The sequence below is a fragment of the Gymnoscopelus braueri genome, assembly GCF_963280865.1.
Source record: "Gymnoscopelus braueri genome assembly, chromosome: 15".
Lineage (NCBI taxonomy): Eukaryota > Metazoa > Chordata > Actinopteri > Myctophiformes > Myctophidae > Gymnoscopelus > Gymnoscopelus braueri.
Window position 1 is genome coordinate 5,387,828 of NC_137620.1, and position 14,225 is coordinate 5,402,052.

Sequence of the window (14,225 nt, forward strand, 5' to 3'; positions counted from 1 at the left end):
TCTACTTATTAAAAATGGCAAAATCTACAGGAAGTTGACATTTTTATTTAAAAAAAAAACAGTACTGGGTTTGGTGATGTTCTATATTGTCTGAATCAACTTTGTTTGCGTTCGTTTATGTGCTACAAGAGTGACTTTGAGAGCTGTGTTACCGTACAATGTAAGTCAATGAGGAGCATATTTTGAATTATCAATTTCTAATCAATGGAGCAATTATTTTTGATTTCTTGCCCACCTTTGGAGTTACATCATGACAAGGTAACTACACAACCCAAACCTCTACCAAAGTGGTCTTGCCCTTTAAGCAAAATGGCCTGTTTCCCATGTGTTCAAATGTATAAAAATCTTTTGAAAATAGCAGATCTACAAGCTCACAATGCCTCGCATCACGACGCATTGTGAGCTGGTAGATCTGTTATTTTCAAATGGTCAAAATGTACTGAATGTGGTTAATGTATGTATGTATATGTAGTCGGGTAAAAGTACAATATTTGCCTCTGAGATGTAGTGGAGTCGAAGTAAAAGTACTGATAAATGGAAATACTCCAGTAAGTAGAAATACCTCAAAATTAGTACAGTACTTGAGTACATGTACTTAGTTACTTTCCATCACTGTTCATCATTGCCATACCGACTGAGGCAACGCACTGTTTCTATCCCATTCTGATCATGGTGCACTGCTGTCTGGTTGAACAACAATCAGAATTCACAGTGAAAGCCTGCTTCGTAGAAGACTGAGGTAGTCCACAAGGCATTCACTTTCTCCATTGTAGCAGACCAAAGTTTCTAAAATGATATGTTTTTAATAATATAATGATATATGAAAAAGGTCACTCATGTGATCGAGAACAGCGCCTTCCGCTGGAAAGACACTGAAAACTAAAACCACGTCAAACACGTCCTTGGCTGTAAATGAGTTGATGTTTATAAAGACGTGCAACAGATAGGCTGGTAGGCTCAAGTACTGAATTTCTTCTTTTTATTTTATTTTCTCATTTTTTGCAATAACGCACGTGTGGAACTAGCTTATATGATATCTAAACAGGATTTATTCTTAAATTATTTATTGATGATGTCATGTTTTTCTTCTTTTTTGTATTTATTTTTTTGCTTCAACGCACGTGTGGAGTTGGCTTGTATAGGAAATGCAAAAGGCATTTTTTTTTAAATATTTTACAGGTGATGTCATGTTTTTCTTCTTTTTGAAGATGGAGTGAACATGTTCCCACCGTCCTCCCCGAGCTCAGTGTCCATGTTGACAGGAGAGATGATCAGAGGAGCAGAGTTTCTACCACCACCATTAAGATGTGGACTGAAGTATGGAACGAGTTTCTCAGTGAAGGTGCAGCCAGTGAAAGAGTAGAGATGACCTCTGGTCTCCACATCATAAAAGGAGACCAGACCCTCCTCATAATCCACAAACACTCCCACTTTCTGGACCTCCTCTCTTACAGGGAGGGGGCAGCCTGCAGCATGGTACTTATTTCTGTTCAACAACCCTATAGTCCAGTAACCATTGGGACTCAGTTTGTTTCCATCTTTCCTGTTGATGGACTCTCTGACCACTCCTGAAGTCCACCCGGTCTTCCCTGTAACCTGAACCTCATAGTAAAACCTTCCTGAGGAGAAGCTTTGTTTTCCTAAGACATCGACACATTTAGAGAATCTCTCTGTATTGTCAGGGAGATTCTTCTTCACGTTTCCTTGACTCACTTGTTTTCCATCCTCAGACAGGATGAGGTAGGGATTTGCTGTATCAGGGTCCAGAGTTACATCCACCTCATATTGCTGTATCCACCTCAGCTTAGCATCATACAGCTTCTTCTTCATCTCTTGACTAAGTTCTCCAGCTGAGCCACAGCTGTCTTCACTGTCCCCACAAGTGAAGACTGATGGACATTGACCTTTGTCCAGTCCTTGGTGGGTCTCCACCCTGAGTTTTTGGATTTGAAGTTCTGGAGGAGGTGGAGGTGGTCTTCAGTGTGAGAGAGCTGTTTCAGCTCAGAGATTCTCTTCTCTAATTGAGTGACTTCCTCTTGCAGATCTTTTATGAAGCCTTCAGCCTGTTTATGCGTCTCTTCAATCACATCAATGAGCTTAGCCTGGCTTCTCTCAATACAGCTGATCAGAGCAGTGAAGACCTGAACACTGACGGCCATGACCATTTCTGCATCTTTCCTGCAGAGCTTTACTGAACGTTTGACCTCTTGGATCTTCAGTCGAACTTCAGCCACAGTCTTTTCTTCATATTCTTCTTTCAACTTGTGGTTCCTGAACTGTTGAACCATCTCAGAAATAAAGGTATTGACACATACGTCTGGCCTCTTATCGAAGAAGACACTGACACACATTAATAGTGTCCCAGTAATGTGTGATACAGGCTTTGCAGTAGTTGTGTCCACATGGAGTGACGACTGGATCAGTGAACAAATCCATACAGATAGAACACACAAAGTGATCTTCAGAGACGGGAATGCTGGCAGACGCCATTTCTACACGCTGAATACAAGTCAAAGTGTGAAATAGTAGAAATATATTGTAAAGAACGACGTCTAGCTTGGTTAACTGTACATTTATGGGGTGTACTCAACCAGTGATGTCTGACTTTCCAACAGCAAAATAATAAGCTCTAAGGGTCTTTCTATGATACAATACTAACCTCTCTCAGTCTCTTTGATTAAAGCCCCTCCCACTCTGTGTAATCAGCTTTTAAGTCCAGCTGAGTCAAATCTCATGTCATCAAACATGACGTCATCATATATGATGTCAGTTATGTCCATATATGGACTTCCACACGGCTCCAGACTGACCTCTGACTTCCAAGTGAATATCGGGTAACCCACTGGTTCTCAACATTGGGTCTGGTGACCACCAGGGGTCCAAATGGACCCTTATGGTTCTGTAACTCTGAGAGTGTACACATTGAACCAAATGGACCCTTACAGGTCCATTTGGTTCAATTTCTACAGTTACATTAACACTGGTTTCACTGGTAGATTCGGGTCCCAGAGCAAAACAAACTATCAAATGGGGGTTTGTACTGTCCTTGAAATTAAAAAAAGGTTGAGAATCACAGCTCTATAGCAAATGGTTTGAACAATAATTAAAAAAAACATGTTTCAACCCAGAAATATGAGAAAAAGAGGGGAAAGTCCACACACCGTTTGAGCTCCCAGTGGAAGAGTTTTTTTTATTTTGTTAGGCACTTCCCCTCTTTTTCTCATGTACATATTGTTGTCCAGCACCCGATTAACTGCTAGGATGTGCGTGCTTACCCCTCGTTCCTATTTTTAACCCAGAAATGTCACTTACACTACCTTAACTACTCAACCACGTTCAACCGGGTGGCCCAATTATGGGCAGCCAGGTTTTCAAAGTTACTCATCCTCCCGTCCAACACTCCCCGCTGACAGGCTCCGCCCCCAGCCCGTAGGAGTACGTGCAATGACCGGTATCACCCTCCTCCTCCCCGCACAGCTTCCCTCCCCAATCGTGTTCGCATAGATGCCCGACAAAGCCGGATGCACCACGGTGGATGGAGATTCGAACCCACAACCTCTGTGTTGGTGGGCAGGGACTTTACCACTGCGCCACTCGAGCACCCCGGATTTTCTTTTTAAAATTGTATTATATCATATCATATCATTATATTATTAAAAACATATCATTTTAGAAACTTTGGTCTGCTACAATGGAGAAAGTGAATGCCTTGTGAAATAGAAGACAACCTCAATCTACAGTATACAGTATGTTTGTGTGCTAAAAGTGTGATTTTGACAACTGTTTCGCCATGCAGTCAGTGAATGGAGAGATAAAAATTGTTACCCATTCAGGAGGCACAGGAACAACGCTTCGCGCCACGGTCTACGGTGCTTGTAGATCTGCTATTTTCACGTTAAACGCTTTTTGATTGATTTATGGAAATGCTTTTTTTAAAATTACTTAATTTATGAAATACTTTTGAGAAATGTTGGAATTGTTTTTAATTCATGAAAAGTCGTGATGTTTTTTTTTTTATATTTTGAAATAATATATGTATTTTTTTTAAATGTAGGAAACCAAAAAAGGGGGATATTTACTGGCGTCCCAGAAAAATTGGTCCATGACCCAAACATCGGTCCTGACTCACTGTTTGGGAAACGGTGGCCTATTCAACCCAATGTAACGTTCAACATCACTTTAAGCTTTGCACATCTCTTTCACATCTATCTTTCATATTTACATGTCGATTTAAGCTCTGATATTTATGTCAGAGCTTCCTGTGCTATTAACTCATTTTGGATAAAAAAATATTTTCGTGAGTTTTTCTGCTTTCCTCAACAACAATGGGCACCCGCGAGAAGACTGTCTCTCTGCCAAATGTAGTCACATTTATTCAACACTGGCCTCTGTTTACCTCTGTGTGAACTCAAGCTACAGTACAGCACACAATGACAATCACTGGCTATCTGCTTCACACAGCTGCTGGAGTCCACAGTGTAAATGTGACTTTGTGGATCAATGTCCAATTGAGCCGTGCCGAGCTAGCGCTGCAGGCAATGCCCACGATGTGCTAACAAGGAGCGCAGTGCGCTAATCAGCAGAGAAACAGAAAAGAGTTAGCAAACACGCTGAGTGGTGCGAGTCGTGGAGTTTGCTTATCACTCCACAAATGAACAGTGAACAAGGAAAGACTGCTTTCATCTTCTATGCCCCCAGACTCCAGGACTCTCTGAAACTGGATCAATTGGTCTCTATTATAGGGTACTACTTGAGGATGCATTGCATAAGGACTGCACTGCATTGTGGTAGCCCTTGTGTGTCTGCATTATGATGTGTTTTTGTTGTTTATTATATTGCACTTTATCTAAAATTTGGCCACAACTCGGCTGTTTTGAAACAGTAGAAACAAGGACAATATGTTTATTGTCTCCGCCAGGCCGAAAGGCATGGCGAGAGAGTATGTTTTACCCTCCGTCCGTCCGTCCGTCCGTCCGTGTGTCCGTCCGTCCGTCCTGTCTGTGTGTTACCACCAAATCTCCGGCACCGTTGGCCCGGTCGCTGCGAAACTGTGCACACACACTCGCTGGATGCCAATTCAGAACCTCTGCCTCAAATTTTTCACATGGGCCTGTTATAGCGCCACCAGGAGGCCGATTTGTGCAAAACCCATTTTTTCCCATTACTCCTACAGTTTTTAACCAAACCTCATGCAAATCGGTACACAGTATCTCTATAGTCACGTGATCAACCCTGATCTGTCCGATTTCCCATATTCCATCCTCATTGGCTAAGGTTACCATCCAAAGTTTGCAGGATTGGTCCGTTTTGAACAAAGTGCCTCAAATCATGAACGCAGCTTGCCATTTCCATAAAATTGCACACGCACATTCCCACTAGGCCGAGGAAGAAATGGCACTTAAAAGTTTTCACATCAGCCTCATGGTGGCGCTATAACAGGCCGATTTGCATTTTTAACTATAACTGCACCGATCTGCGTGAAACTTTGCACGCCTACTCCCTAGAGACCAAGGAAAAACATCTGCACTGCATTTTTTACATCTGCTTTTTACAGCGCCACCAGGAGGCCGACTTATGTCAAATACATTTTTGGATATTAATCCTTCAGATTTTATCCAAACATCACGCAAATCGGTACACAGTATCTCTATAGTCATGTGATCAAGACGCATCTGTCCGATATTTCATATTCCATCCTGATTGGCTAAGGTTGACTTCCAAAGTTTGCAGGATTGGTCCGTTTTGAACAAAATGTCTCAAATCATGAACGCGGCGTGCGATTTTCGTGAAAATTTGCATGCACATTCCCACTAGGCCGAGGAAGAAATGCCACACTTTTCACATTGGCCTATTATAGCGCCACCAGGAGGCCACAATAACTTACCTGACCTGGCGGAGACCTGTGCTCCGAGGAGCACTTTTTCTAGTTTTTATTTTTATCATGTTGTAATCAGGGCGTCCTTGAAAAAGAGAACTTGCTCTCAATGGTCTTCCCTGAATAAATAAAGGTCAAAATAGATAAATAATAATAATTATAAAAATGTGGTATGAGCCGTTTGCAACACGGCAAGTGGTTTGATCTGTCTCGCAAGATTACAACTCCGTCTCTCTCGCTTTCTGCCTCTTATAATGCATTCATATTAGAACTCAGATGGTATAAAACACTATGACGGTTCCGTCGATATGTGTGAAAGTAGCAACCTTCTTCCTAAGTAATGTCATATTTTATCACCTTGAACCATGGAAATGTACGTTATATAGCACACACACGCATTATGTGGGGGTGCTGCTGAAAACCTTTCGCTTCATCAGCGGGGTCACGGGTGCTGCTGTGCTGATGCATTTCAGCAACAATTTAGTGCTATTTCAGCAACCCCCGAACGGTATTTCGGCGCCTTAACTTGCTATACTCCTTTTTAGTCTTTTTTCCCTTTTTGGACAAGCGTTTGATGCCCCCTCTCCCGCCCCAGAGCTTGGTGCCCTGGGCTGCAGACTAAAGTGCATTTTCTGCTGGAAAAAAAGATACAACACATTTATCTTGTTTACAAAACATTATCAGCTCTGACTAGCGGCTTTGCATTCATCTCCATTTTAGCCTTGTCTTTTGCCTAATATCCTATATGGCCATATCGAATAACGAATGCACTCGCTATCTGTTATCTGGTATCTGTTTTTGTTTTGTTTTTCTTTAGGCAGAAGAGGAGGAGGGACGCTGTACAATATTTGGATCCGAGATGTAGTGGAGTAGAAGTAAAAGTATTGGACATTGGAAATACTAAAGTAAAGTACAAATACCTCAAAACTGTACTCAAGTACTGTACTTAAGTAACTGTGCTTAGTTACTTTCCACCACTGAGAGAGACCAGCAGCTCTGCATTTGTCTAGGACATGATTAGTTCAGTGATCAGTTCAGCTGATAAAAAGCGGTCTAGGCTACATCATATGCACATTTCTCCAAAATAATTCTCAACTTTTTAAAACACTCTACTCCAGTCGTCCCATGTCAGGGTATTTCTCATACCCTGAAAGAACTCATAATTGTGATTAAATCTCTAATTGCGATTAGGGGATTATGTCATAATTGTGACAGGCCCAGCTGTATGACCGTGTCTCAGTTGTAGCGTATAGCTCTGTGATGGCCGTTCGAGCGTTGGTCTTACTTGAGTATTTTCAGGGGTATGGAGGTGTCCTTGATGGCAACAATGACCCCGCCGTGGTCCAGGTACAATATGTGGTGCTCCTCCTCGAACACCTGCCAACAGTACAAAGAAAGTCAGTGGTGGATAGTTGAATAGCTCACTACACACAGGATAATTGACGGCGCGCCGGTCGTTGTTGAGATATAACCCTCGACAGGATGATTAAATGCAATTAGGAATTCCGGACTTTTACTTGCAATTTCTCCATTGCAGTATTGATACTTTTACTTAAGTAAAAGTAGTACTTTTTCCACAGCTGCAAACCGGAACGGAAATTGGAAATCATTGGAACTTGGTTTCAGAGTAAAATGAACAATACACTCAGTTTTTTTTTTACTGTGTAGGAGAAGTGAAAATGAAATTGAAGAAGCGGACAACCTGTCTCCAGGTTCTCCCACAGTCTGACGTGACGTACATCTCCTCCTTATACTCCACCAGCTGGGAGCCAAGGTTACCTGAGAGACACAAACACACACAGAGAGAGAGAGAGGGAGGTTGCTGTTTTATGAATAATTGAAAGCCAGGAGAATGAATAATAGAGAGCTCATCAAAAACATTTGGTCTCTCTCTGGTGAGACCTGACCCAAGACTGACTTCTTCTTCTTCCGCTTCCTCTTCTTTTATCTTCTTTAATTCTCACCAATGGGTGAACGTTCATTGACACATTAAGACTGGGAAAGCATGTGTAATTTTTGATTTCTTTGGCTATTCAAAACAAATTATAAATAGCAGATATGCCAGCTCATATGAGCTTGTAGATCTGCATTTTTTTATCGTGAAAATGTGTGAAAATCTTTGAATATATATTTAAAGCGAACATTTTTACTCAAATCTTTGCTTCTTCTAAACAGTTTCATGTCAAGGACCCCCCCAAAATGATATATATTTGGCCATGGACCACCATCTACAAATATTTTGTTCCAATCAACCAGCAGTAGTGTCTGTATGTATTTATGTAAGCACTGGAGAGAATAGTGAGAGAGAGAGAGAGAGAGAGAGAGAGAGAGAGAGAGAGAGAGAGAGAGAGAGAGAGAGAGAGAGAGAGAGAGAAAACAGGGGGTGGAGGTGGCAGAGCATGTGAGAGACAGAGATGGAATATTGTACTTATTCGGGAGAAACAAGGAAGCTAATACAAAATGTTCGCAAGGCAGGGAGGTTCACGTTAGAGTCAGTGTTAACGAGAGTTGACAAAGTGTAGAGGGAAGTGAAGTGGGTAGCGAAAGATGAATGCCCCCCTCATCTTTTATTTCTCCTCTTTCAATGGCCATCAAAAAATCATCATAATGCTCATAATATTACAATTATGGCTCAAACTAAATGTATGTTTTCATTTCCACCACTTCAGGTTGACACTTTCTTAAAATAAATGTGTATTTGGGAATTGGGCAACTACACACTTCATTACCTTCATGGGTAATAAGAATTTATGTATTTGTGTAAGAATTGGATTTTAAACAGCAGAATGCAGCTGAACGGCACTCCCTGGGAAATGTGCTAGTGGCAGAATATATGTGTCAAACCGTTTCAAACAGAGTTTGGGTCCCTGGGCAGTGTTGCCATGTCTGCTTATTATAAGCGACTTTGGGCTTGTAAATATTGGTACTGTAGTTGCGGGTTGCGATTTTTTGGGCTTGTTTCTAAAAAAATATTCCGCAATGCGGTTGAGAGCTTGTAGATTGGCTATTTTTAAATAGCCGATGCATAGAGGTGCTCGTGTGGCCTACAAACGCTTATTTTGGGCTTGTTTTCATAGACCTGGTTGCTTATTTTATCTCTCTTGCAAAACACTGTCTCCGGGGCAGCTCATCCTCTTCACTCAGACACTCTGTGTTTTACTGAAGCCCTCCACCAGGGATGACTACACACAAACCCACTAGGACTGTGCTGCTGCTTTGAGTGCTCTCTTCTGTCGAGAGCATTCACGACGTCACAAGGTCATGTTCTTCACTTGTGTTGAAGGCCCTTGACATTATAAATGGAGGCCTGTATCTTCAGAGAGAATGGCACTAGAAATGACCTCAACCATCAATCAAAAGGTACAATTCCTTGTTAGAATATCCCTTCTAATAGATAGAAGTGCTCTTGAAATGTTGACAGGCGCACGTGTTCAATGTCATTTTGATTACGCCTGCACATTCTAGTACACTAGCATCCCTAAGATCCTTAAAAAGAAGCTGCAGACCTTTCAACAACAAATGAGCTAGGTTGATCCTTAAACTGCATCCCAGAGCACATCTTCTCCCTGAGATATGAGGTTTCCGCCCGACAGAGACGATAAAGTCTTTTTGTCTTGTATGTGTTTGTGTCGTCCTAAGAACTCACCAGCGCCCATGATGAGCCCTGGGGCGGTGTCTTTGGTGTGGACCGTTCCAGAGACGTAGGGGTTGTCCGCCCAGCGCAGGTGGAGGTGCAGGTGGCAGTCAGGCTAACGAGAGAGAGAGAGAGAGAGAGAGAGAGAGAGAGAGAGAGAGAGAGAGAGAGAGAGAGAGAGAGAGAGAGAGAGAGAGAGAGAAACATAATCCCTTTTAGAGTCAGATTAACTCTCAGATTAACCTGTTTGTCTATTGTTGCCCAACTTCTACCCAAGTAATTCCAGTACAGATAGTCTAATATTGCTTAACACGTTCGCAGTTAATCTTGCCGGTATACCTGTGCACCTGCATTCCTCACAGAGACCAAATTAAATCACAGTGGTCATTACACACCATTTGACCATGTATAGTGCAGCGGATAAAAGCAATATTTTGGGAGAATCGTTCACTTGGTGATACAAGCGTGAAACTTGGTACAGATCATCTTTAGAGGTCATTTATCGATTTTTTTAATCGAGCCACTTGAAAATCAAAGATGGCGGCCATTTTTCAAGATGGCCGACATCTTAGTGGGCAGTTAAGTGATATGATGGTTTATTTGGTGATACAAGCATGAAAATTGGCATGAGCAGTCTCTGTGGGTCACTTGACAATAGGCCACCCACAGCTACTTGAAATTTCAAGATGGCGGCCATTTTTCAAGATGGCCAACACTTTAGTGGAGCAATTAAGTTATATAATGGTTTATTTGGTGATACAAGCATGAACATTGGCATGAGCAGTCTCTGTGGGTCACTTGACAATAGGCCACCCACAGCTACTTGAAATTTCAAGATGGCGGCCATTTTTCAAGATGGCCAACACTTTAGTGGAGCAATTAAGTTATATAATGGTTTATTTGGTGATACAAGCATTACATTTGGCATGAGCAGTCTCTAAGGGTTGCTTGACAAGAAAACACTCCCAGCCACTTTACATTTCTATTTTCAAGATGGCCGCCCCCTGGATCCTCAAAAGATAAATTTTCTCATATAAATTTATGTTTTTTTTCATTAAGGACGATTATACGATTATTATTATTATGCTAAAGAACAACTTTTAACACATCACAATATAGTTGTGTTGATTTGTTGATCATAGATAGATTAGATAAGAGTGAATATCTGCACTACCAGGGCACACTGGTGATATATCACTGCTGTTAAACTCAGAGTGGGGTTCAATGTCAGCTAATTGAAAGTTGGTATCCCAAATGCTGTCTAATTTACCCCAAAACAGTTAGATAGCCGCACCTGAATTGACAGGTTGTGCCAGCACGGGAGAGCCGAGCCAAGGTTAATGGGGTTTTAGTTAACCGGATGGTGTACAGATCGCTCAGGATTTAAATGGCATTGGATGAACGATCGAACTAAGTGTAGGGTTAAGGCACGAACTTAGTTGTATCCCATACATCAAAGTGCTTGGTAAAAGGTGGTAAAAGGATAAACCCTCGGCCTCTGCCTATGCTGCAGACATGGCAGAAGCCATCATAACAGTTGTGAAAACTAACTGGGACAGATGTTTAATTTGTCAGCAGGTCACCAAGGAAAAACTCATTCAGCCGAGTTTATTCAACAGAGAGCACGATCGTACTGGTTATGATACCATTGCAAGAAATGTTCCATTATTTCATAAGATCAATGCTCTGCCTATCTTACTTAGTCCAACCCGACTAGATGAAGGTGATGGCATAGAAAGCACATCGACAAGAAACAGAGCAAAATATAATTCAAGCTGTAAACTTAGGTTCAACAACACAGAGCTGGAAAGGGCCCAAAAGAGAGCATCTACATCTGCTGAAGACACTGAAGATACCAAAGATATCCATGTCAAGAGGCCAAGAAGATCTAATGTATGACCGGTCCAGCGATGTCACAACTGTGAACGAGGCCAGGCTTGATCTCTTTGCCAGAAAGCAAAGACAATATGACTTGATCCCACCAACTCAAGCAGCACTCAAAGAGCATGCCAAACATGCTTCTTATGAGGCTGGATACGTGTGGGGACAGGCATTGAAGCGACATCCACAAATGCCGAGCCCATCTGACTGGGGATGGGTGGAACAGGACGAGAAGTGGAAAGTCTTCTGGACTCCACTTCCACCTATTGCGGAGAGTTGTTGGGAGTTGACCAAATGTGGGTGCTCCAAGGCATGTACTGGAAGGTGTAACTGCTTCAGATATGGACTCAGTTTCACATGCCTATGTAGTTGCCCCTGCTAGAACCTATTTGCATGTTTATTTTGCCAGAGTTATTCCCTGTTGTCCTCTGTGTTTTCAAGTGGAGGCCTATGGCTCGGCTTCCCCTCGTCACATCGACGCATCATGTTTTACTTTTTATCTAGTCTATTACTGTGTAATTTTCAGTTGTTACTTTGTAACATTGCTTCCACTGCCTTCCACTGCCATATCTAACAGTGAAGCACATTTTCAGTTTAGTTCCTTAGTATCGTTTGTCATGGTTCCGTGGCTATTGCCATTCAGTATTAGCCATTACTCATAATTTTGGAGCACTGTCCGTTCAGCACCACAACTGTGCTTATCAGCACCACAACTGTGCTAATTTATTCATCTTATTTTTTGTATCCCCACCCCTTAGTATTTATTTGACACATGTAATGGCTGTTAGTTTAAAAAAAACAATATATATATATATATATATATATATATATATATATATATATATATATATATATATATATATATATATATATATATATATATATATATATATATATATATATATCCTCCCTTGTGACTGTTACCTTGTCGTGGTAAGGGAGCTTGTTTAGGCCTACCTCAGTGAACCCTGAGAGCTATGCCGGTGGGAGGCAACTCCTGACAGGTCTTACCAAACTGGACAGGTCGTGGGCGAGGAGTCAGACAAAACACAGTCAAACAACCTCTCTTGACAGAGCTTTTTGAGGAACCCAATACATTTCTATGAGAAAAGGTATCATTTAAAGATTGACATCTTGAAATTTCAAGTGGCTGTGGGCGGTTTCTTGTCAAATGACCTTTTGAGACGGCTCATGGCAATTTTCATGCTTGTATCACCAACTAAATGATTTCTTAAGCTTAACTAGTCCACTAAGGTGGTGGCCATCTTGAAAAATGGCCGCCATCTTGACATTTCAAGTAGCTGTGGGTGGCTTATTGTCAAGTGACCCACAGAGACTGCTCATGCCAATTTTCATGCTTGTATCACCAAATGAACCATTATATAACTTAAATGCTCCACTAAAGTGTTGGCCATCTTGAAAAATGGCCGCCATCTTGAAATTTCAAGTAGCTGTGGGTGGCCTATTGTCAAGTGACCCACAGAGACTGCTCATGCCAATTTTCATGCTTGTATCACCAAATAAACTATCATATCACTTAACTGCCCACTAAGGTATCGGCCATCTTGAAAAATGGCCGCCATCTTGGATTTTTGAGTGGCTCGATTAAAAAAGTCAAAGAGTTGACCTAAAGGAATGTTCATGCCAATTTTCACGCTTGTATCACAAAGTGAACGATTGTTCCTACTATCCGCTCTACTAGTATTGTGTGTGTGTGTGTGTGTGTGTGTGTGTGTGTGTGTGTGTGTGTGTGTGTGTGTGTGTGTGTGTGTGTGTGTGTGTGTGTGTGCGTGTGCGTGTGCGTGTGTGTGTGTGCGCGTGCGCGCGCGCGTGCGTGCGTGCGTGCGTCTCAGCCTATGTCTCTCTCTCTCTCTCTCTCTGTGAGCATAACAATAACTTCATTCTCATGAAGGCAGTGGAAAGAAAAGTGGACAAATAAAAAGTCCTTGAGGAATGATCCGTACCGCTTCACAGCTGACCGGCTTGCCATTCATGTCGGTAGTCGGCGCTGCCAAGGGCTCCCAGTCACGCCCTTTGTTGTAGGTGATGAGGGTTGTCACTTTGCCGTCGACCTTCTGATTGGCCAGGAACACACCTTTGATACCGCGCACCTGGGAAATAACGACATGAAAGATGAACCCATTAAAAGCGGGAACACATCTGCGTAACCACTTGTACATCTACTATTTTTAAGAAATCGTGAAAAATGTGTGCAGATTTTTTAATATATATATTCTTTTTTAAGCGAACATGTTTACTCAAATCTTTGCTTCTGGGGGGTCCTCTTTTTTACGTTTGTAGAATCCCCCAGCAGATGCAAAGATTTGAGTCACAAATGTTTGCTTTAAAAAATACATATATTCAAAGATCTGAACACATTTTCATGATTTAAAAAAAAAATAGCAGATCTACAAGCTCATATCGCGGCACTCGGTGCCGTGCTATGAGCTTGTAGATCTGCTATTTTTGAATAGCCCAAGTATAAGATAATGGTTAAAGTGGTTACAATCTAAAATGACAGGTGCTTTCTCTGTGTTAATGGGTTAACAGGAGTTTACGATGCAAACGTGAGAATGAGAACGGTTAGGGAAAAAAAGCCATAACCGGCTGGGGTTAAAAATGAGTTTCCTTGCTTTATTCCCACCAAACTCCATACACTCCTTACTTTAACATTATTCTAAAGAATTGCAATTATGTCAAAGTAAATCATGTTTGTTTTCACTTCCCTGGAGTTGCAGAGATGTGGAGTTTACCCAAGGGGCCAGCTTCTGAGTTGTAAATTGAGGCTGTATAGGAAGTGACAGTTCATATGAAAGGCCTGTAGTCTCACTGTTT

At 41.8% G+C, this 14,225-nt stretch overlaps 1 protein-coding gene across 1 annotated transcript in view; it reads right to left on the minus strand.

The window, feature by feature from the left end:
* Positions 1–14,225, minus strand: part of LOC308102206 (VPS10 domain-containing receptor SorCS2-like) — a gene marked incomplete at its 5' end in the record, with an annotated part of 367,583 nt that overhangs the window by 27,397 nt on the left and 325,961 nt on the right. Inside the window, 4 exons of the mRNA XM_080451807.1 lie at positions 7,161–7,252; positions 7,578–7,654; positions 9,522–9,624; positions 13,355–13,501. Of these exons, the coding sequence (XP_080307933.1) occupies positions 7,161–7,252; positions 7,578–7,654; positions 9,522–9,624; positions 13,355–13,501 (419 nt within the window). The remainder of the gene's footprint in view (positions 1–7,160; positions 7,253–7,577; positions 7,655–9,521; positions 9,625–13,354; positions 13,502–14,225) is intronic.